The sequence below is a fragment of the Aethalodelphis obliquidens genome, unplaced genomic scaffold (genome assembly GCF_003676395.1).
Source record: "Aethalodelphis obliquidens isolate GAN/ISIS:26980383/991018 unplaced genomic scaffold, ASM367639v1 scaffold8, whole genome shotgun sequence".
Classification (NCBI taxonomy): Eukaryota; Metazoa; Chordata; class Mammalia; order Artiodactyla; family Delphinidae; genus Aethalodelphis; species Aethalodelphis obliquidens.
Window position 1 is genome coordinate 24,741,366 of NW_020837952.1, and position 25,201 is coordinate 24,766,566.

Below are 25,201 nucleotides of genomic sequence, written 5' to 3' on the forward strand. Positions count from 1 at the left end.
AAAAACGGTAAAATTTCCTCTTTGTTTAATTTTGCTCTTTGAGTACTGAATATATTGTGGTAAGTATTTCTTAAAAATTCATTTCATGTGACTATGAAAGATGACCTCTGTAACTGCCTTTCTTTTAATCTCAATAAACCATGAGAATTTATTCAACATTTATGTCAGCCATTGCCATAAATAGTAGAAATTAAAAGAAAAATACTCCACAGTTCTGTGCTTAGAAAACTCACAGGCTAATGGTCCATTTTGACACGTATTTATAGATTTATAAAACAATGTGCTAAATCCAGTCCTATAAGTCTGCATAGTATTATGGCAGCGCAGAGGGGAAGCTACCTAATTCATCCCGACAGCGGCAAGTAAAAGGGGCTTCCCAGAAGACGGATGCTAGAACTGCATTATGAGATAAGTATGGGTTAGTCAGGTATGCGCAGGGGTGCCTTGATTGAAGACAGAGGTTGGAAATAATGTGATGGTGATGGGAATTGAATGCAGCTCTAAGTCAGAGTGCACAAAGTGAGGCAGGTGATGTAAAGAGTTTAAGCTCAAGAGGTAAGCTAGGGCCACATAATGGAAAGCCTCGTATGTCTTTTAAAGGAGCCTGAACTTTGCTTTAGACTAGTGATTGCCCAAGTGTGTATATTTATAAGTTTATGATTATATGCATGCATTCCTATGAGAAGATAATATATGTATTACACTGCATAGATAAACATGAAAAATTTAAAGATAGGTTAAAGAAGAAAGAGTATTTTTAAAATTATGAATGTATTGATAGAGGTTCTTGGTTGCAAACTACAGAATCTACTATCTAATTTAAGGAATGAAGTGATATAAGAAGGCTCTCTGAATAATTGGGGTGATTGGAGAACCAGGCTCTTTGTAGGTGCTTAGCCAACCATAGCTCTAGGGCATCACTGCTTCCTCTGCTTGGCACCTCTGACCCTTGGAATTAGAGACCAGATGTCTGCCAGTGTTTACAAGAGAAAAATTGAATGATTGCTGCTGTGTTTGCCAGAAGATTTTCTCATTTGTGACTCTGTAGGCCCTTTGTTATATGTCATATCTGTCTATAAGGGAGTCTGGAAATGTGAGTTTTTTGCAGTCTACCTTCGGAAGGTAAGACTCATAATGTGGGAAATTATCAAAATAAGATGTAGGGAAGGTATTAAAAAGATTTGAGCAGCCGCAAATAGCAGGTATTCGCTACAGTGGTACAAAATACTCTTTCGCTGTCATTAAAAATACAATTATTATTGGTCATAATATGATTTATAAATGTGTTTGGTCATCATGTTTTAAGCTCTCAGTAGCTAATATCTCAAGCAAAATACTAACCTGGGGGGAGATCATCATTAATATTTTCTATAAGTTCAAATTTTCTTCTTGATAATTACTTTTCTAGTTGGTTTGCTATGTGATCTCAATACGTCACTTTCACTTGGAATGTATGGTGAGACTCATAAAGTACGCATAGCAGAGTAGGAGAAGTTACCGGTTTACCATTCCTTTATGGTTAGCTTGTGCTTTCGTTACAAATATTCTCTTCAGTGTGTGGATTATTTGCAGGCGGTTTTTTTAAAGCCACTTGTCTATTTTATGAGACTTAACTTTTGTCTGTATCTAATATCTGTATCCAGTTTACCTGAATTCAATTAATAGAGTGCAGGTGAGCAGCAGTGTATCATAGGAGACTGAGAACCAGCCAGTAAGTGAGAGAACCATGGTTCAACCCTTCACCCTGTGGAGCTCCCATTCTCATTCAGGTGACCCTGCTCACCCTACATTACTTCTGCATCTTCTGACACACTGACTAAGTGAGGGTGCCTATGTTAGCCTGCACATGAATATTAATACAGCCTATTTTACTTCTTCTTTAGATTAAGAACAGATATATTCAGAATTTCAGATATTTTTCTTATGCCCCAAGGGATTACTTTGTGCACCTCGCAGGGCAGGTGCATTACATTTTGGAATCTACTACCTTGGTAAAGAGAAGTCTTTGAAGAGTGGTACATAAGGAAATGACATGGCCAGATGTGAGCATTCGAGCACTGACCCAAATTTATCAGATGAAGTTTATTGAGAAAGACTGAAGGCAGGAAGTCCAGATAAAAGAATATTGTATGTTGCCCAGGCCAGAAATGGCAGGAGGGATGATATGATAGAATAAGTCTCAATCTTCAAGATTTGGTAAATGATTGGGAGTAGTTATTGGTAGGAGAAAGAATGAGGAATGATTTTCTGGTTCCTGACCAAAGCACAGTTGTTTTGTTTTGTTTTGTTTTTAATTTTTAACACAACAGGTGAATTCTTATATGCTGTGTGAATCCTGATGGCCTTCCCAGGGGAAAAAAAAGGTTATGGATAATGTTCTTCTTTCCTGATGCCAGGCAGTATTTATAGCAGTATTTTCATTCATTCTATAAACGTTCCCCTGGATCTGCTCTAGACACTGATTCTTAGCAAACCTCCGATAAGATTACTCTCAGGTTTGCGCTCAGTTCTTAGCAGTATGATTTTCCAAAAATGGAAAGTGCACATTTTTCATCATAAGATTAAAAAAATAAGAATTCTCTTCCCAACGCGTGACACACGTTAAATGAGAGTGTGGGTGACTTTTGCATCTTGCCTCGTGTGCTTAGCTCATTACTGCTGCCTGTTTTGCCTTTAGCTGGGATGACAGCAGCTCGGTAAGCAGCGGCCTCAGTGACACCCTGGATAACATCAGCACTGATGACCTGAACACCACATCTTCCGTCAGCTCTTACTCCAACGCCACTGCCCCGTCCCGAAAGAACATGCAGGTGAGAATTGCCCTCTCTGTTTCCCCAGGGCTTCTGCCACATTTTCCCCCAAATTATGTTGCATTGCATTAAAACATAGCACAACCTCTTAATCTGAAGGAATTGCATAAACTGAAGCAGCTTATGTATATATTTTTTCAGTTGATTACAGTCTAACCCAGAAAGCCTTATGTTGCCATATCTGTCTTTATAATAATATGTGTGTCTAGAACTCCAAAAATGATTTTAATAGTCTAATTTTGGATAGTTCCTGATTAATTTTATGCTGGTCTCTGAGACACATTGCTGGATCTCTTGTGAATGGTTAATCGAGAATGAATATTAGGTAATTAAGTTTTATTTTGTCTTACTTTTCCTTTTTAGCTTTGACATAGAAAGTGCCTTCCTCTCTGGAGTGTTCAGTTGGGGTTTTCTGCACACATTTCTTCTGACATTCTCTAATATGTGCAATTGAGAATTATAGGGCTAAAATTAAGGAAACTTAAATGAAGACAGAGATAAAAAAAAATAGAGGAATCTTCAGAACTCTTTTGAAATACAAATCACTGCTTCTTTTTTTTTTTTAACCAGTTATCTGAAAGGACATTCCAGGGCCCAATTCACACTTGATAAACTTTTCTGCACAAAGTTTTTCTGTCCTATTTTCTTCATAGCTGAAGACAGATTCAGAGAAACGATCTGCAACCGATGAGCCCTGGGATAGTACCGAGGAGGTGAAAAAAACAGAGGAGGACTTTGATAGCCATGGGGATGGAGGTGGCAAGTGGAAGGGCATTTCCTCCGGACTTCCTGAAGACCCTGAGAAGGCAGGGCAGAAAGCCTCCCTGTCTGTTTCACAGACAGGCTCCTGGAGAAGAGGCATGTCAGCCCAGGGAGGAGCACCACCTAGGCAAAAAGCTGGAACCAGTGCACTCAAGACCCCTGGTAGGCTTGTCATCTGGCAGCTGTTATGCCAAATTGTTTTATTGTTTCCATTCGATCTTTTTGTCTTTCATAGTAGCTTTTCTTAATTAAATCAGGTTTTCCTTCATGCTAAATTTCTGAATTTCACATGCTTTGTCACGTGCATCCACATGACTGTAACATTCCAGGCATCCTCTAGAGGGCATCCTCATAATTTGGTGAGTGTCTATTTTGCCACAGTCATTTCTGATCATGAGGAAATAAAATAAGCCTACTTATTAATAAACATAAGATTGCCTTCATTCTGACTTTCTTATGAAAGTTTGGGATATTTATGTTAACTCTGCCCCTACGTTTCACTTCCAACTCTAAGAGAAAGAGCAGTCACGCTAATCTACTTGGAAGGCTGGAGATTTGAAACATCATTTCTGAATTAGACTTGATGCAAAAAGGGAGTGAAAGAATTGTGCAAATTGTACTATCCTTTTTTTTAAAAAAAACTCTCTCCCTATTTTAAAAATGGTTCCTCATTTTAAATAGTGCCACCTGAAGTACTGATGTAACAGGGTACTCCAAATACAATCATCTCAGAGATATTCAAATGAATTCCTTTCTGAGCACTTAGTTTGATGAGATTAAGTGCTATCTTTATAAAGGAAGGGAGTTGCAAGATATAAGGCAATAATAAATAGCAAAAATAGGTGTTTTCATTTTATCTCCTTGATCTCTCGTGCTTTCCTCTAACAGCCATATTTTTATAGCTTTGTAGTTAATCCTCTGAATGTATTAAGAGGACATGCCTATTTAAATCTAAAACAGTGAATATTTAGGAATTGAGGTAATATAAAGATGTCTTCACATTTTACACTTTGTTTAAAGAAATATTGTGAAATCAAAATGTGCAGACACGTAAATTTGTGTATTTTTCACTCATTAGGGAAAACTGATGATGCCAAAGCTTCTGAGAAAGGGAAAACTCCCCTGAAAGGATCGACTCTACAGAGGTCTCCTTCAGATGCAGGAAAAAGCAGTGGAGATGAGGGGAAAAAGCCCCCCTCGGGCATTGGAAGATCAACGGCCACTGGCTCTTTTGGATTTAAGAAGCCAAGTGGAGTGGGGTCATCTGCCATGATCACAAGCAGTGGAGCCACCATAACAAGTGGCTCAGCAACACTGGGTAAAATCCCCAAATCTGCTGCCATTGGTGGGAAGTCAAATGCCGGGAGAAAAACCAGTTTGGACGGTTCACAGAATCAGGATGATGTTGTGCTGCATGTCAGCTCGAAGACCTCCCTGCAATACCGCAGTTTGCCCCGCCCATCCAAATCCAGCACCAGTGGCATTCCCGGCCGAGGTGGCCACAGATCCAGCACCAGCAGTATAGATTCCAATGTCAGCAGTAAGTCAGCTGGGGCCACTACCTCGAAACTGAGAGAACCCACGAAGATCGCCTCAGGGCGCTCGAGTCCCGTCACTGTCAACCAGACAGACAAGGAAAAGGAAAAAGTAGCAGTCTCAGATTCAGAGAGTGTTTCTTTGTCTGGTTCCCCCAAATCCAGCCCCACGTCTGCTAGTGCCTGTGGGACACAAGGGCTCAGGCAGCCAGGGTCCAAGTATCCTGACATTGCCTCACCTACATTTCGAAGGTAAGAAAGCATAAAATGATGCTGTGAAAATATAAAATGCTATATCTTAGGATATATGTGTGTCCTATATCCTATCGTAGAAAAGATGTATATCCTAAACATATATGTCCTAAGTATATATATTCTATGACACATATATCTTAGAATGTTTTATTCAGTTTCTGAGTAAAATGCATTTTATGAAGCTGATGATATAAATAGCTAGTGAAAGAAATATCGCTCATTTTGAGAAATGCTTCAACTTTGTACTTTCACTATCATTGTCATATTAGCAACACAAATAGCATTTATGAGAGACTTAAAAGCAGATGGCAATACCTAGGAGGAGTGATAAAACAGGAGCTTGCAAAATTTCCATAGATTTTCATGTTTCCACAGTTAAAAATAAAATAGAACGTTAATAGGTCTTTCTGACTATTGGTATTCATTTCTAGTGTCTATATTATCTTGCTGGCTCTTAATGAGCTGGCGATCATGAGTGTGGATGAAGTTGTGTTCCTTGTACAGTACTGGATCACAATGGACAGATGTATATAGTACCATATCTTGACATATGAATGAAAATCAAGGTATGATATGATTGACAGAATTTGAAAAACTTTGGATGTTTGATACAGGATTATAACTAAGAAATGGGCTAGGTTTTCTAACTCTTCATCAGCTTTCTTTGATATGACTCTGATAAGCAGCAGGACTTGGTTTCTGCACCAGGACTGTCTTTGGTATTGAATATGCAGAGTTCTCCTTCGAGATATCACTGTTTTAAATACTGATGTGTTTTAAGTGGCAGGAAAATACATACAGTGAAAGACTTGGGACAAATAGTCAAACCTCTCTGGGTCTGTTTCCTCATCTATGAAATGATAGAGTATGATTTGTCTTTCATGACATGTTAAGTATTTTTAATGTTTTTATTATACTGACTAACCCAAGAACCTTGATATCTGGGAGATATCAAGGGTCTTGAACCATTTACTTTTATATTTCAGGCAATCTCAGATACATGGCTGTTTGCAAAACCTAGAGGTTTTATATCTCTCAGTAGCAATATTAGTCCTGAAGAGCTGGTTTTTTGAAATGTTGCCTCGTGTTGCAAAGAATAGTCGCTAGTAGTGGGAGTAAATATCTATGTTGCTTAAGTAGAAGCCAGTGGTGTCCTCCAGTGGCCTTTACCTATGAAACAATTTCTCATATTCGTCACAAAATGTTTCACTATAGGAAATACGGATTCCACTGCAACTTAATTAGTCATCGTTATGCCATTACTTCATGTCACTTTATTTCCATATTTACATAAATTCGATTATATCATCTGCTTCATTTACAAAACTAAAATGTTTTCTGAACTAAACTCCAGCGTCTAACTTAGCACCAACTGTGTTTCAAATCACTATTACAGATATGTATTTGAATAGCACTGGCAACTGACGTAAAACCCTTTGGTCTTTCTTGGGGAAAATACAGACAAACCCACATGTTGCTGTCAGTGTCCAATATCGTTTCTAACCAAATGCTCTCTGAAAGTCAATCAGGCCACCAGCTATACAACATAACCCCTAAACCTTGCCTTAAGCATTCCTTTTAGATTTTGAATAAACTTTAAAATGAAAAGAAAAAAAGAAAAGAAAAATAATTTACATGTTATATACCGAATGCGTAGAAGTTGTTTCATTATAATGGTTCTGTAAATAGGTAGCAGCAAGTACGTGCAAACTATTTAAGTTTTGCAAAAGATTCTCATGATCGCTTAATTGTGAAAACCAGGGACTTTCATGTTTGATTTACAGTTACTTTTGTTTGGCCCATGACCCCCCACCACTGGGGTGGCAGCCCAGGACCGACTTACCCTTTTGGCGATATGAGAGATTTTTGGCACTAGAAGTTCAAGCTTATCAAGTTCATTAACATAGAGACAGGAAGTGCTCGGTAGCTCGGTCCACCAAAGCACACTTGGCTCTATGTACTGTAACCCTAAATATTAAATGTGGTTATTAGTTTCTCGGAACAACTGAAGTTGTTATTTGTTTTTCTTTTAGGTTGTTTGGTGCCAAGGCAGGTGGCAAATCTGCCTCTGCACCTAATACTGAGGGTGTGAAATCCTCCTCTGTAATGCCCAGTCCTAGTACCACATTAGCGCGGCAAGGCAGTCTGGAATCACCGTCGTCTGGTACGGGCAGCATGGGCAGTGCTGGTGGGCTAAGTGGCAGCAGCAGCCCTCTCTTCAATAAACCCTCAGACTTAACTACAGATGTTATAAGCTTAAGTCACTCGTTGGCTTCCAGCCCAGCATCGGTTCACTCTTTCACATCAGGTGGTCTCGTGTGGGCTGCCAATCTCAGCAGTTCCTCTGCTGGCAGCAAGGACACTCCAAGTTACCAGTCCATGACTAGCCTCCATACGAGCTCTGAGTCCATTGACCTCCCCCTCAGCCACCACGGCTCCCTGTCTGGACTGACCACAGGCACTCACGAGGTGCAGAGCCTGCTCATGAGAACGGGTAGTGTGAGATCTACTCTCTCAGAAAGGTGAGCTCTCCTGGAGGCGTCGATGAAGTCCTCACCCCCTCCTCCCTGCACTGTACCTCCCTCTCCCCACACCCCGCTCAATTCCCTTGATTTCAGTGGGAGTGCCACTTTGCAGAGGGACATCAGATTGATGAGTCTGGCTGGGCCTTTTCTTTGGTCTCATTGCCAAGTTTGTAGAAGGAAAAAACCATTAAGGATCCATAAAAAATTGAATAATTAGTTTCTTAATATGAATGCATACATATATACCCAATAGGTAATTTAAATAAAATTCATAGCATGTATTTATGTATTGAATGATGTTTTCTCAAGACATGTTAGTGATTTGGCTTGAGCTCCAGGACAGCACAGCTCCTTAGGATAATTTAAGCATTTTTAAAGACCAAATTTAAATGGATTCTACAATTATGCTCAGAGTAAAATGTTCAATTGGCTTTATTAGTATTTCCATGGAAAAATAGCAAATCACTGGGAATCCTAGTTGAAGTGGAAGAAAGATCAGTTGTCAGATATGAATTCTTAGAGAAAATTACAACACTGGTGACATTTTTAGTAGGCCCTTTAAAAATAAACCACATTACAAGGTGTTTCTCATTGATTTAATGAATTACTGTTTTCTTCTAAACTTAAAATGAATACCTTAATGAAGCATGCCTTACCTAATATACTTACCAGAAAGCATCTCTGTTGACCAAAATGGCTCTAGATTCTCTTCCCTAAAAAATCCTTTCTCAGATATTTTGGTACTGACTGTTTCCCTCAGGCACATGTCTTAAAACTGCCCCTTTTTTCCTGATGAACTTAATGCTATTTGTTTCTTGGCACACCTAAAGCTTTCAGATATGGTCTTGTATGTATATCTTTTTTTTTTTTTTTTTTTTTGCGGTACGCGGGCCTCTCACTGTTGTGGCCTCTCCCGTTGTGGAGCACAGGCTCCGGACGCGCAGGCTCAGCGGCCATGGTTCACGGGCCCAGCCGCTCTGCGGCATGTGGGATCCTCCCGGACCGGGGCACGAACCCGTGTCCCCTGCATCGGCAGGCGGACTCTCAACCACTGCGCCACCAGGGAAGCCCTGTATATCTTAACTGAGTTATTTGTGAAAGCACCACTGGTCACTGAAAATGCCTGATACCTTTCCCAAACTTTTGTTCAGTCTATTATTGATGCTGACATATCACCTCAAAATAATTACACGGCAAATAGGTTATTGTTTGTTAACCAGAATCAACCTCCAAGATACTGATTAGTTTTTAATCATGAATATGACTGCAACAAGTTGACCGTTTAACCATCAACCTACTTCTTTGGCATTGATGATACATTAAAAATACAGAAAAGTGGTCAAGTAATTATCTGTAACCAAGTAACCCTCAAATAAAACCAGATGTTAAGATTGATGAGTTTTATGCAACATAAATGCAATGTTAATATTTTACTTTGATCTATATTTTAGCAGAAGTCAGTATATATATATATATATAGTCTCACTATAGAAATACACTGGCAAATATAGTTACATATTCTCTTTAAGCAAATCTTTTCTTTTTTTCAGTCTTTGAAATAGACCAGTTTTACAGATGGATGTATTATAAATAGATAAATAATTTTTCTAAAATAAATTATAAATAAATTAATTTTGAATAAATGAATGTTCTACCCTTGATTCTTAGTAAAATATATTGATGAATATTAAACTGTGAAAAGAAAATTATCTTCATAGGTATATTATATAATACAAACATTTAATTAGTTTCTTCCAATAGATTACTAGATTGAAATAATTTTTGATATAAGAAATTGTGCCTTTTCTTTCTTGCGAACAAATTTGCAAGCAATAGCAATTTATTCTAATCCTTGAAAGTACACCCAAGAACTTTACGATCCCTTGAAGAGAAAATTAGATCCTATCAGAGAGCCTGGCTTAATCATAATTAAGTCCGCAGAATGTTGGGAACATCAGGGAAACCAAAGAGCCATGCCTAAGAGAAAATGTGCCGAAGTGTAATATTTAAGACAGAGTAATTAGAAAGACGTAATAGAGATGTATGTAAGTTCATGACTTACCTGTTTATCTACGATTTCAGAAGACTTTATTGATACTCATTATCCTAGTACTGTTAAGTAGTTTTTCATTCAGATTTTAGTCTAAATTTCTCCTCATTAAAATATCATAAACAAACAAACAAATTCTTTAACAGTTTTTCCTCTAACTGCTCTAGATCATTGGTGGCCTTTGGTTATAACTATTAATAGTTCACATTTGTTTTGTTCATTTTGTTTTTTGTGACCAAACCAAACCTTAAAAATAATTTAAAATTGTAGCCAAATTTTAAATTTTCTGGCTTGTTTTTAACTATCAGACCTGGCTCCCCTGCCTTTATAACCGTGCACTGAAACAGTGCCTGTCTTCTTCAGACTGTTGGTTAAAATTCCTCCTTCACTTGTGCAGGCGTAAGAGTTTTCGACTTTTCAGGGTTTGAGAAAACTGTCTATATTATAAAATCATTAATATCCAGATTCAAACAGATATTTCTGCTTAAAGTTTTAACTTATATTGGTAAACTTAATTTTTTTTCTGATCTTTCTTTCATTAAATTCTCTGCATCATACAAACACATAATGTTTATACAATTAATAACATGGGCAAAACAATGCCTATTTTCAATGTACTCTGAAATGTTAAAATTGAGTAAATTTGCACACATGAAAGAGATAATCTTTAAAATGGCTTATGACTGTATTAATGTTTCAGCATTGTGTAGTTTATACTTAGAGGTCTCTTATATTTGTTCAGTATGATTCCTTTTTGTTTGTTGGTTTATCTACACTATTAAAAACACATCTGTAGTCACGATGTATGCTAGAACTGGCCTCTACATAATATAGTAATTACCCTATGTGGACATTCCCAAAACATAAGGTAAAAGTTGTATGATGCTTTTGGATGCTTTCTATTGCAGTGCTAAATAATGGAGTACACATAGAAGAAAACATTTTAGCTTTGATTTTGAGTGATTAAATTTCAAGTCAATGTGTTTGCATTCATGTTGTATCATCCCCATTATGCATATCATGTGTATTTAATTTTGATCACTTGAGGTTCTAATGGAAGAGATGTATCATTCTGCAAATTCAAATTAATTTTATTATTTGCTTAGCCACATCAAAGATTATAACAGAAATTCCTAGACTTATCCCACCTAGTTGTTGACACCCTCTTCCTTTATTTTTAGGAAGGCCACTTCTCATTTTCTCCAGACACATTCTTTCTTCCCCTTCTAAGACCAAATGGGAATTTTTAAAAATAGAAACTGAAAACTTATAGCCTTTTAAACATCTAATTTATAATTTCTAAAAGGTGGCGTCATTTAATTTCCTTAAAATATTTAAATGATGCCAGAAACATTACATTTCAAGCAGATATTATGTATTATTTTTCCTCTCTGATGTGTAAGTGGGATTACATCTGCCTTTATTTTTATTAAAGATCGTTTAAATACAAAAAATAAGTATTAAAAGGTGTTTTATATCTTCTCTGTCCATTGGAAGTTGTCACTTTAACTTAGGCAGAGAAGATCTTTCTTATTTCCTCCTCTATGATTCTCCTGCATGTGAAATCATAGCAGAAGTCTAGTTATTTGCATGGGGAAGGAAAAACTACCACAGGACTAGGTAAATACAATCTAGAGAAGAATTATGTTAACATATAATCTATCTTCTCATAGTCCTGTCACTAAATTATCATCGAAGGTGTCACAACAATGGACATCTGGTCTCCTTTGGTTGGCCTTTTCCAATGAGTTAAGCATTAAATATGTGTTACAAAAAGACTTATTTTGTGTAATTCAAACAGAACCATTTATGTTGGATGTGTAATTTCGAAGTTTTGTTTACATTATGTCCTTAGGGGTTTTCTTTGTTTTAACAGCATGCAGCTTGACAGAAATACACTACCCAAAAAGGGACTAAGGTATATATTTCTCTCAGCACAATTGCTGCCTTTCTCTGTTGTTACGTAAACTTTTTGTACTGTCTCCTTACCTCTTTCTTTTTTTGTTTGCGAAGAAGCACCTGACATTGAGGATGAAATCACTTTTAATCCTGATGTTTTCTCTGGCCTGAGGAGTTGATGAGATGGCCCTCAGGTAGAGATTTTGTTAGAGGCCAAAACTCAGTAAATTAAATCTAATGTAAAAGCCATTATTTGGGGGGCAGCAACTTTTAGTTGAATTCAGAACTCACTTCTGAAAATTAAAACAAAATTTTAATTTTCCTAACATTTGCATCTTGGAGGCATACGCTTGTAAAACCTCGCCCCATATAGTCTACAGATGTGGCCAGTGAATGTTGAAAAGTTGAAGGATGCTCTAATTTGAATCAAAGAAAACATATTTTCATCGTCAGATGACAAATACTGTAATTAAAGTATAATTTTTAAAGAAGCCTTTTGGTAAAAACTCAGAAGAACTTTATTTTCTATTTTTCAGGAGTGCTGGTATTTATCAGATCAATATAGGCATGAATTAGTCTAGTATTACATCATAATATCAAAATAATTATTCAGTTCCTCATAAAAAATAAAATGAAAATTTAATGCATGGCCATCCTTTACTGTACACTTTTATCTGATGAGAAGATATGGAAGGAACTATGAATAGAGATATAACACTATATGAACATAAGTCAACTGCTCTTTGGTACTAAGAATTGACTTACTCTGGTAAAAGTGAATTCTGGCCAAATAGGTCTCTCTCTGTTATCCTCCTCCTCTCCACTTTCTTAGCAAGAGCAAACAGCTTGCAATTATTCCATTCTAAGATTTCATTCCAGAAATTTATTTTCCAATAAAGGAAGCCCATTTCTCTCTCCATTTTTTAAAAATAGATCCAGACATGGTGTCAAGTGGCATTTTAACCAAAAAAGTGTTTTTCCTTTTTTTTTTTTAAATGATCTGTCAATTTGTGTTCTATTTCCTATGTCTTCCTGTGAGCATCACTGCAATTCCCTTGGCTTCTGGCCTACTACTGTCCACCATATTTAGTCTGTTTTTCACCCTCTTCATATCCTTCTAAACACTGTGCTTTTGAGCCCTTCTCAGTTAACCTGGCTGTCTGCTCACTGCTTATGATTTTCAACTACATATCTCACAGAAGCATAATTTTCTTTTCAAAATCCTTTATTTTTTTTCCTGTGAGATTCAAACAGATGGTGTCAAATCATCTGGAAGAACTAAGCAATTATAATTAGATTCAATCTGTTTGAGAATGTTGCTCAGTCTGACTAGTAAGCTCCTCTCAATTGTTTTCTCGTCTCAATATTGCCTTGCCCTTGCAGATGTGCTGAAGTGTCTTAGCTGTGCTGTTTTGCAGATATACTCCGTCATCTCGGCAGGCCAACCAAGAAGAGGGCAAAGAGTGGTTACGCTCCCATTCTACTGGAGGGCTGCAGGACACTGGCAATCAGTCGCCCCTGGTCTCCCCTTCTGCCATGTCATCTTCTGCAACGGGAAAATACCACTTTTCCAACTTGGGTAAAATATTCTAAAACATCAGTTTCATCTTGTTCCTTTCACCACATACTCTCCCAGGAGCCCTGGCATCTCTCCATAAGAATGGTTCATTTAAAGAGGAGTTAAAGACACCTTCACAGTACCTTTTATTTGTATGCTTACTGTCCACAAAATAATTTCCAAACATTATGCAGTTTATTGCTCATGACAACAAGTTGACATAGGTAATACTGTTGTTATTTTATAGTCTAAGATCCAGAGGCAAAAAGAGATTATTTGACTTAAAAAAAAAAAAAAGGCTCACCCCTTGTAAGAGGCAGAGGCAGTAATTGATGCCAGAACACCTGACTTTAAGTCTAGGGGTTTTCTCAGAGTCCTCTTAAAAACCAGTAAAACACCTCCTTATTTTCTGTTTAATTTTTTTTAATCCTTATAAGAAAATGAATTATCTTTTTGTAGAAAATAGAAATAATTAGGAAGAAGAAAAATATGTGATTCCATGACTCCACGATCACTTCTTTGATCATTTTAAAGTTAAAACTCTCCTTAAAATGCATATGAGAATTCCTATTAAGATAATACCCTGTGAACATTTTTGGATAAATGCACTGAAAAGAAATGACTATTTGAGCCATTGGATTACTTTGTGTTTAGCATAATTTGTATGAAATATAAAATCATTTGTGTAAATGTCATAGAAAACACAGGGAAAGTGACGAAATAAAGTCTAAACATGACAGTTATCATTTAATAGATCCAATGCTTTTAAAAATAGATTTCTTTTCTATAAAGTCACATATAAAATAGTGTCATTTTTTTTCTCTTTTCACTTGAGAAGTTTTTTTGTAATGATAGACCAACAGATTGTCCAAATTCTTTAATAATTTGGGCTTTTCAACTTTCCGCCCTGTAGGGATAGTCAAAGCTATTTCTCTTCTATTGTAACTATTCCTGCTATACAGAATAGAGCTTTTGGCAATGAAAAACACAATTATTTTGGTCATGGTTCCACATGCACTAATGAATGTCTATCAAACACCAAGTTTTTGTTGCTAAACCTGCACAATGATGAGACTTCTTTGCCTCATAATGGCAAAGAATGGTATAACTTTTACTTTGAGTTGTAGTTGTAAAACACAGCAGGAAGCTTAAAACTTTGACTTCAAAAAATGAAATAAAAATGTTTTTATAGAGTCATAGGTATATGAAACAAAATCTAATTTTATACAACATTGGAATCAAACCCATGTCACCTAGTTTGCTAAGTTTGCTGGGTATCTCATGTCTCCTGTCAGTCTTTTCATTACTTGACATTAATTTGAGTATTTGAATCCCCACTCCATTGTTTTCCCATTGTTGTTATTCTGACTCTATCTAGTCCATCTTTCTTTGAGAAGAAAAAAAACTCACTACTTACTATGTCTGATCTTAGCAAGTCATTTAGCCTCAACCTTCTCATCTGTTGAATGGGTTCATAATACCTAGGTTATATTGTGAGGCATGACTAATGTGTGCAAAGACATAGGAGATTATCAGACTTGGTGGACTCTGCTACATCATCATGTTTATTGGAAAGAGATGTCTTACACTGTCAGAGACAATTGCAGTAGATTTCAAATTGATTTTACTGCCTCTACTCAAATCTCTCAACATTTTCACCCAGTGGGACTTATGAAGAAAGATCTTCCCATACATGTCAACACACTCTCATGTGCCTAGCCGTATTTTATAAGCATATGTGGATTCAAATCAGGCTTCTGTTGTGTTTTTTTACAAGAGAAAATGATGACTAATTTTAAAATCATGAAAATAACTTTTAGAGAATTTGGGTTGTATTTCCAGATCACTGGAACTTATAATTATTAGGCAAGAAAGTAGATACTATTAAAATGCAGTCATAAATAAGAGTTACTTTATTATTAAATTTTAAAAATATATCAAATATAGCTCTTTAATTTGAATATGGATAGCATTGTCCTACATTTTACTTTGGTCATCACTTGTTTTCAATTTGATCATTATTTTTTCTGAATGATCAGTAAGATAAGTGATTATTACTAACATTCAAGAGTTGCAGTATCCATGTTTTTTTTATCCTTACCCATTAAAAATATGTTAATACATAAAATTTTTAGAAATATTACTGTAAAAATCCATATATATAACAAACATTTAAAATTTAAGATCACTACTATTATGTCATTATTAGTAGACTACTGTGAGCTACTGCCAAAGTAAACTCTGATTTGTATATAGTTTCTGGCATGATAGCTATGTTAGAAACCATTCCTACCCAAGAAAGCATAACAGAATATATTTATATAAAAAATAATAAATTATTGGGTGCAGTTTCATTTACTATTGGTCACAGCCCTTGTGAGGCATCCCATAACCTAGTGAGACTCATTGTCATAGTCCCACGAGTGATGATAATTGCTCAGATTCATTTTTCACCTTGCCTCAAGGGTTACCATGTAGAAGCATTATTATCAACCTGCCACTTTCAAATTCTGTATATTTGATGGACCCTTCTGCATACAGAGTGATGTTTAAACCCCTTTGTATAGGAAGTTTCTTTGCTTTACTCCCAAAGGTCCCTCTACCTCGAATGTCCTTCTACTCCCCTCTCCGTATTCACCCTTCAAGCCATTCAGAATTAAGCCCTTTCTTCTATACTTATGGAAGAATAGAATCTCAGAGTTGGAAGAGACCTACATCTGGTTCAATCGTGCATCTATTATGTAAATTCTAACGACAGCTCTAGCTTCTCCTCTAAACCCACCAATGACAGAAACTACCTAAATCTAGATATATCACACTTTTGAAGTTCTTTAAATGATCAAATAAACATTTCTTGAATCTCCACCTAGTTCCCAGTTATATTCCCAAATTCCACAAAATAAATTAAAATTAAGTTACATATGACAACTCTTATTAAAACAACATCATAAACTCACTAACTGATGTGTCTAGATGTGGCAGCAAAGTCAGGGGGCAACCTGGAGGTATTTAAAAACCCACTCCATATTTCTGTCAGTTCCTATTCTCCTCAAATCATTACAAATAAACATATAATTTAATAAAAACAGTGGCTTTGGTATGATATATAGCTTAAGACAAAGTCAGTAGTCCTCTTTTCCCTAATACATAGTCACACCTATATCTGTCCTATTAGAAATGTTTACATGTCTTCTCCTGGCTTTGAATGGGTCTTAGAGGCCATTTATTCTGCCATTTTTATTTTTTAATTCATGAAGAAACTGAAGGGTAGAAATGGAGGTATTTGCCTAAAGCAAATGGAAAGCAAAGCCACCACTAGAAGCCCTGTACTAATTTGTGTCCCATTACAAAAATTCTCTGTCTGTCATACTTTTGTCTTCTATTGCATAACTTTTCTCAGTCTGTTCTATGTTATTAATTTCTCTACCTTTCAGTCACCTCCCCTAGAGGTCACTCTTGAAGCCAGGGATCTTGCCATATTTATCTCTCTATTCAACCACAATAACAAAAAAGCAAACCCGTCATAGATTTTAACTTAATTGAACATTCTTAAATAAAATGAATATAGTTCCAATGGAGAAGCTATCAGAAGTGCTTATAAATACAAACGATTCCTTTTAAAATCTACCCTAATCCTCATTACTATTTCACTTTGAATGAGCTAAGTGTTATGTTTTAAAATTATAGAAGGATACTTACTTGGATATCTCTGCAACCATTCTGTAAGAATTATGCAAAGCCAAACAATGAATGAAATGTCTTTCTAACCTCTATATACATGTATTAAAATGATGTACTTCTTTGCGTTGAATACTTCATTTATTTAGCAAAAAGTCAATTCATACTGTGGACCTAGAAGAGTCTGATTTACCCCAATCCAGGTACCTTAAACATAAACATTCAAGTCTAGAATGTCCTTTGGAGTATCTTTTGGCTGTCCTCAGCAATCAGATTGATTGTCACTGCTGACTGAAGGAATGTGCCTGAAAGATCTCTCTCTCTTACTCTCTCGCTCTCTCTTCTTTTCTTTCTTTCCTTCTTTCCATCCTTTCTTCCCTCCTTCCAATGGATTGGGGACTTTGCAAATCCCCCGTTTCTTTCTTTCTTTATTATGTGTCACATATGCACACATAGGTACAGTTCTTAGGCTTTTTATTTCTTTTCTTGGTCTTTTTTTACTGTAATTCATAGCTAGCTGTATCAGAGTTGTTCTGTGTATTGATTCATTAATACCTGTAAAATATCCAGCATAGTGCCTGGCAAATAGGAGATAATCTCCTTAAGTTATCTCATAGTATGTACTCCTCCTATTTTAGTTTGTTCTGAGATCCAGTAATTACATTAAGAAATGTAGTCTCTGTGTCACAGAAAAAAATAGCATATTCAGTCAACCACATCTTTCTTTAAATTGATGATTATCAGTTGGCCTAAAAAGTTGAGTGTCATTAGAACTATTTGGCAATAAGCACTAGGTAATAAATTCATATTCCAAATTACAGACTTAAGGTACTGCTTTCGAAAAACAAGTTTATGACTTTTGACAGTCTCACTGTGACATTCTCATCTTAGGCACAGTGGAAAGTAGCTTTATGTGATAAACCTCACGATGAGCTATGGATACCACGTACATTAGATTATATTTCATTTTTATTTGCCTCTATTATAACCTAACTTTGATAATAATGATGGTACTGATTATGAACTGACAAAAATTTAGAACTCAAAATGACTGAAAGTCTTTGGTTGGAAGCTTCAAACGTTTCTTCCTGGGAAATTTAAATTTCTTGTATTTTATATTCTTTTCTATTTTTGCTTTCCCCATTAAAGTGATCTATTTTTCTCTAAAAAGAAATGTGCAGCTTCTAGGAACACAATCTTTTCTTCATAATGGGCAGCAGGAAATACCATGTTATTTCTAGCAAAATACAATAGAGGTGACTCAATGGTTTTGTTTAATACTGCTTTAAAAATTGACATACTGCTTGCCATGAAAGTGCTAGAAAAAAAGAGGACTCCACTGTAACTGCTATTGAAAATTTCAGAGGCAGACATCCCAGAATAATAGGCTGTGTGTGCTTTGTTTTTCAGTGAGCCCGACAAATCTGTCTCAATTTAACCTCCCTGGGCCCAGCATGATGCGCTCCAACAGCATCCCAGCCCAAGACTCATCCTTCGATCTCTACGACGACTCCCAGCTTTGTGGGAGTGCCACATCTCTGGAGGAGAGGCCACGGGCCATCAGCCATTCAGGCTCATTCAGGGACAGCATGGAAGAAGGTAGGCATCGGGGGAAATAAAGATGAAGTTACTTTAGTTAACTCAGACATGAGAACTATCACATCACTCACATGACAAAGATTCCCTCAACAAAGTAAATAAGTATAACTCTCACTTGGGAGCCCTGAAGCTTGAAGAAATTTTAGTCTGCATTAGCTTCTGTTTCTTTCTGTATTTGGAAATATGCCAGAAATTGTTTCGATTAATACTTGGCTGTAGAGCAGTTCAGAGTAAGTCTGGTGTTCTCATACAGAAATCTGTGTAATTTTAGAGACTGTTTACCCTGGTGTGCCAAGTATCCAAGGGACTGTTTCGTTTGACACCTCAGTTTAAAAACCATAAAAGATACATAAACCAGAACAAATTCTCTTATGAAACAACCACATGCTGCCGACTTTTATTCTCAGAAACTCCCTCTGGTGTTAGTTTTTATTATCATATTATTTTAGAATTCATATTGTGCCTGCTTTTTGCTTTATAAGTTACATTTCTTATCCATTACGTTAAGGTTCTCACCTGACCTAATAAACGTCTTTGTAGTTGTAAAGTTCTACATGAATACTTTATAACAAAAACTCTTTGAAAAACTCAAGAGGCTTAATTGATTTTCAAATGTATGTAATTTTCTAAACTGTATAACCTCAAATGTCAAACTTGATGATAACATTTGAGAGATTTTCTTCTTTGATTTAATGAATGATTTTTAAGTACCCACACAGGAAAATTGTGGCACACATATTATAAGGCATATCAGCTAAGGATAAAATAAAGGTAAACGCAGAAGTTCAAATAGATTAGAATAAAATCAGACGTGTAATCAGCCCTACTCTCCTAGTCCTTAGTAAGTCTGTATAAAAAAGGGACTCTAGATCTTGAAGCATACCAAGGGTTTAAACCTCTGGTCATCCATTTATCTGTGGTATGAACATGAGCTAGTTTTGTAACTTTATTAGTCCTGATTTCTGTATGTGTAATTTCTAAGGATGAAAACAGAGTCAAGAATAGTTCTGTTCCCTTCTCTTTCCCCTTCCTAGCTTCCTATTTAAAGTATCTTCTGACTGTAATTGAGGTAGCTGTGAAAATTGACTCCTGGTCTTCAGGTCACCGCTGTACATTTATTTAATACGTTGGTACTAAATCAGTTGACCGTAGTTGCCACTGCCTTTTGGGATATTAACCAAACCACTGAATTCACCATGACAGGTAGTGAATTCTACCCTGAGGGTCTGCTGATTGCTTCAAGTGTAGACAAAATGTAATTAATCTGAAATGTAAAGTCATCACCTTTCTGAAATGGTTCTATCACTCTCTTCACAGACAGGCCTCTTATATACTGGAAAAATGATTTGCTAAGCATACTGATGGCTTTCTAGGGTGCCTCATTGACAGAGCAAATGCTCTTTATATGCTGGGAAATTCTGGCCTTCCATGTATGAGAATTAAATAATCTGAACTGTTGAAAGCCAGCCCCAGTGGGCGAGATGGCTTTTTGATGTCTATACATTGAATACTGAATTATTATAATTATTAAATTATGCTCTAAAATCAAGGACTTGTTGGACAGGAATTGTAAGGGACTTTATTGATTCCCTGCCCGGTGCTCACGGTGAAAGATGAGGAAACTGAGCCACAAACTTTAAGGTTATAGACCTAAGCAGCAGAAAAAGGCTAAAAATGGGATCTCCTGATTCATCGTCCACCTTCCTACTGGTGTACCATGCTAACAGTCTAAGTTCACACCAGTGTTATTAGAAGTTGAAAGAATGTGCTTTTGTTTAAAGATGACTAGCATTTTTCACACCTCACAGAGTGATTTGCTCAAGCTAGGACTCTGGGAGTCGTCCTTTATTCCGCTTTTGACCCACATCAGTTTTAAAGAGGTTCTTCCTGGTGTCTCTCAAATTCATCCCTTTATTTTCATCCCAACTGCCTCTATCCTACACAGTTTTCCTGGTCCTCTCCAGACCAGGTTGTGAGCACCCCCAGGTGCTTTTGTAGTACCCAGAACATTGCTCTTAATAGTATTTATATGACCCTGTTGTGATTATCTTTTTAGTTATCTTTTTAGTTATCTTTCTACTTCTTTTTGGGCTCCTAGGATTGTGGCATTCAATTTTACAGTCCCAGCATCTAGCAAGGGCCTGTCACATTGTGTGCATTTGACTAATGAATAAGCAGAAATAACCTTATATTATCCCACAATGAAAAGAAGAAGAACTTTTCTACAAATATAATTAAGCACAATTTTATCCACCTTTTGGGCTTAATATTGTACATTGAACTTGCAGAAATATAAATCATTCTGTTAATTGTTTAAGATTGGTATTTTGATGCACCTACCTAAAAGACAGTATGCAATTTCCATCCTTAATTTCAATGAGACACCACCTTGAAATAAGAAGTACTTTCTGTTACTAAAATTATGAAGGAAACCATACTTCTCCATTAGAATGGGTATAGTCAGCTCATCACAGATAATGTTGGAAGAGCTTGTTTCCCTGAAAGTTTATGGAGAAAAAAATTGAAAATGGATCTTTGTTGTATAAAAATGAAATTAAATAAAATACATAAAGTTTTTTTAAAGTTTAAACTTTCATGGCAACTTTAGGTGTCCATGATTTTCGGATTATTTATTATGTGGGAGTTTACTCTAGTTTTCAATACGTGCAAAGCATGCTAGAAGGACTTGCACTTGTCAGTTCTTCTCTGTAATGTGGTGGAGGAGGTACTTTAGGGACCTTTCCATGGCTCAACATTTTCGATCTCTAAAAAATGACAGCAGACTTGTTCTCAGATTCTTATGTTATTTTTATTTCCTTAATCACCTATTCTTCACTTTTCAGTAAAGGTCTGGTGGTTCTGAGCAGACTTCATTACTTCACCTCTTGTTCTTTTTTGCTTTCTTCAGTTCATGGCTCTTCATTATCACTGGTCTCCAGCACTTCTTCTCTTTACTCTACGGTAAGTGTTGACTGTTAAGAAAACGCTTTTGCCTTTGCCAAGCACACAAATGGTTAAATAGGTTGGCATTTACACAAAAGCCGCGCAATTAAATAAGGGTGTACTCTAAGCTCCTGCATACTGATAAGGTGGTGGGTGCTCTCCCAGCCCTTCTATGGCTCGTTTGTATGTGCTTCCACTTGACTTTTATGTACTCATTGTAATCAACGAGTGGATAGAAAACTGAATCTCATAAAACCCGATGGGCTGTGACTCGGAATCCCGGAAACCATGTATGGTGATCCACCATAATCTTATAACACTGACCCCTTTTCCTTGTTCAGTTCCCTGAGCCATGACTGGTAATTGTTCTATGGTATCTTCTCCATTTTCTTTCATAAGTTCATTTTTTGAGAAGATCACACCAAAGGGTAAAAGCGTAAAAGCCTTGGTGACTTTTTAAACTGTATCTTCTGAAAGAGTGTGATTTTAAGAACTTCATTTCTTAAGAGAGAAATGCCAGTGTATCAGCGTATTTTCCCAATGTGTGAAATTATATTTTGTTTTTGCCAAGATGAGTTTTCTGTCCACTTATTAAAATTTCATCATTTTCGAAAAGTCTACAGGCAGTTACGTTTTACGAAAAGTTTCCTTCATCCTAGGTTAGAGCGGGGTATATTTTAGTTTATGAATCTCACTGAGTCTTGAGCACTATGAATAATCCCTAATCCTGTATCGAAAGGTTCATGAAAAGTTCAAAGCCTCAGCTGTCACTGAATAATTAAGCATTAAGGGCAATACTAATTTTTTCATTCGTTTTCATTAAGTTCAAATGTTATGGCCCTCTTTTTATATTTATTGCTTTAAAGTGTTACTCAAGAGCAGACTCTCATTGGCAGAGGCAATATTTTTCTTATCATTTCTCCTTTTAATGATTAACATTGCCAGTCGATTCTATGAGTAATGAAATCACTGTTAGCATTTAGATAAATCTGCTGTTTTAGGCAAACGGATAAAGAAGTGAGAAATGTAAAAATGTATCGGAAAAAACACAAAGAAATATGTCGTGTTCCTCCCATTGGGCCAATGCCACTGCTTGACGGGAGATATATTCTGACTTAAACCCTTGCAATTGAAGTCTCTATATAACATTAAAAGATGCAGCATCATTACAGTCATATTTTAAATATATAAAAAGCAATATTTGGATAAGACAGTACCTTCATGAAGCCTGAGAAAAACTCAAGAAGAAAAAGAGCATGGGTTGAGGAAAAACAGATGGCTAATTAGTATACAAGAGTCTAACAGACCTTTCTGTGATAATAAAATTATTCTATACCTGTACTAGATTATACAGTAACCACTAGTCACATGTGGCTATTGAGTATTTGAATTGTGTGTGGTATGACAAAGGAAGTGCATCTTTTATTTTAAGTAATTTGAATTTATATAGACACGTGCCTTGTGGCTGCTATACTAGATATTACAGGTTTACAGGGAACAAAGGAGGTACATTTAAAAGATTATAGATTTATAGGAGCAGATGTCAAAATAATAAGGATAAATTAGAAAGTATAAATGAGAAGTATTAAGAGTACAATATGAAATAGGCACAGAGATGAAAATAAAGAAACTATACACACATATTTATGTGATGAAATAGACCCTCATGTTAAGTGTGAAAAGAATGGATTAGGTGATCAAATCACATGAGAAGGTGATATTATTAGGAAATTAAGAAATTTAAATAGTTCTATTGGAAATGATGGAAATTATATAATTGAACTGACAGCCTGTAGTAAGACAATTAAAATAAATGCATATGTGGAGGAGTAATAAAGAGAAAAATCGCAGGTGATAGAGGAGTCATTTCTGTCTCCAGTCCCCCATTATCATGCACTGATAGTTAATTGGCAATGAAAAGATATCTGTGAAAGTGCTTTTCAAACTATGAAGTGAAAAGTCAATTTATCATTTTTCTTCATGCCTCCTTAAGGACTCAGGATGAAGGATCAGTTGATTTACATTTTTGCCTGACTCTATCAGGAGTTATTGTGTGACATCAGGCAAGTTGCTAAATTTCTTTGGACTGTACCTGCAACGTAAAGTTGGCAAACAGCAGCCAGACCGAGCCCATCTGTCCCAAGGGATTTCTGCAATAGTTAGAGAAGATAAGGTTCATTACATACCATAAATTACAGAAAATTATAAACTGCATGGGAGCACCATTTATATCATAGTCTTTGTGATTTGCACCTTTTGAAGTTATGCCATGTGCAAGTAACACAGTTGTGCCTGATATCCCTTCATAAAATAATTAGGGAACTTGCCGGCGGTCCAGTGGTTAGGACTCCGCACTTCCACCGCCAGAGGCCTGGGTTCAATCCCTGGTTGGGGAACTAAAATCCCGCAAGCCAGGCGGTGTGGAAAAAAAAAAGAAAATTAAAGTGTTTAGGGGAAAAAGATTATTATTTTTTTAAAAGACTACTAGACACTATTTGCTATTATGAGGCAATATACTCCTCTTCCTAACCATGAATATAAACAGTCTTTAACACCATCATTTATGCAACTAATAGAAGTATATGTTTTGATTAAAAATATTAAACTAGGGCTTCCCTGGTGGCGCAGTGGTTGGGAGTCCGCCTGCCGATGCAGGGCACACGGGTTCGTGCCCCGGTCCGGGAAGATCCCACATGCCGCGGAGCGGCTGGGCCCGTGAGCCATGGCCGCTGAGCCTGCGCGTCCAGAGCCTGTGTTCTGCGACGGGAGAGGCCACAACAGTGAGAGGCTTGCGTACCGCAAAAAAATAAAAATAAAAAAAAAAACTAACAAAGATGACTTGTTGTAAAGAACATTTACCTGTCAAATTACAATATAATAAATCCAATTGAAAGGATTGTTTCTTCACATATAACTCTTGAAGTCTCTACCAATTATAATTTGGTAAAATTTTCCAAAGTACCTTGTTATAAAGCTGAGTAAATCATCTTACAGAATTTTTGAGCAGAAAGATCCAGGGAGATTACACACTGGTTGGAAATCACAGAGCCAATCTGACCTGCCAAGCTGTTACCTTTGGCAAACTTTGAGTTTGTGTGTTTGTTCTTAAATCTAAGCCAACACTGAAAAAATATGGAGTTTTACCTAAAAATTCAAATTTCTCAGTTCCTTTTGAAAGTAATCGGAATATCTAGCAACACGGAAATGAAATTCCTCCAGGTTTACAGCATCGCCCCTTTTCGATGTTGGCATGTGAATTCAGGCAAGACCCAGCCTCCACCAATTCTCTTCCTGACACTGAAGCTGAGTTTGCACTGTTAGTTATTATTGTGCTGTTGCGTTTATTGCAGGAAAGAAATACTCCTCAGTATCCATACCTGTATGAAAAGTGGGGAAAACAGCTAACCTAGGAAGGCTGTGTGATTTTGTTTTAATACCCAGGGCTCTTTTTATTCTTTGTATGTCTAGTCCTGTTAAACATTTAAAATTTTGATCCTTGCAATAGATGTTTTCTGAGTGGCTGTATATTAAAAATTGTATTGAACCCGTTTTGTACTTGGAATCTAATTTGTATTGATTTAATAAGA

The 25,201-nt window shown here is 36.4% G+C and overlaps 1 protein-coding gene across 4 annotated transcripts in view; it reads left to right on the forward strand.

Moving 5' to 3' along the window:
- NAV3 (neuron navigator 3) overlaps nt 1–25,201 on the forward strand; it is a 592,658-nt gene that overhangs the window by 498,663 nt on the left and 68,794 nt on the right. For 2 of the 4 annotated variants that reach the window (XM_027107085.1, XM_027107086.1), the window contains exons 13-20: nt 2,678–2,810; nt 3,464–3,734; nt 4,651–5,359; nt 7,396–7,884; nt 11,814–11,855; nt 13,255–13,415; nt 18,483–18,671; nt 21,580–21,632. In XM_027107085.1, coding sequence (XP_026962886.1) covers nt 2,678–2,810; nt 3,464–3,734; nt 4,651–5,359; nt 7,396–7,884; nt 11,814–11,855; nt 13,255–13,415; nt 18,483–18,671; nt 21,580–21,632 — 2,047 coding nt within the window. The remainder of the gene's footprint in view (nt 1–2,677; nt 2,811–3,463; nt 3,735–4,650; nt 5,360–7,395; nt 7,885–11,813; nt 11,856–13,254; nt 13,416–18,482; nt 18,672–21,579; nt 21,633–25,201) is intronic. The other 2 variants (XM_027107087.1, XM_027107088.1) reach the window with 1 other exon arrangement.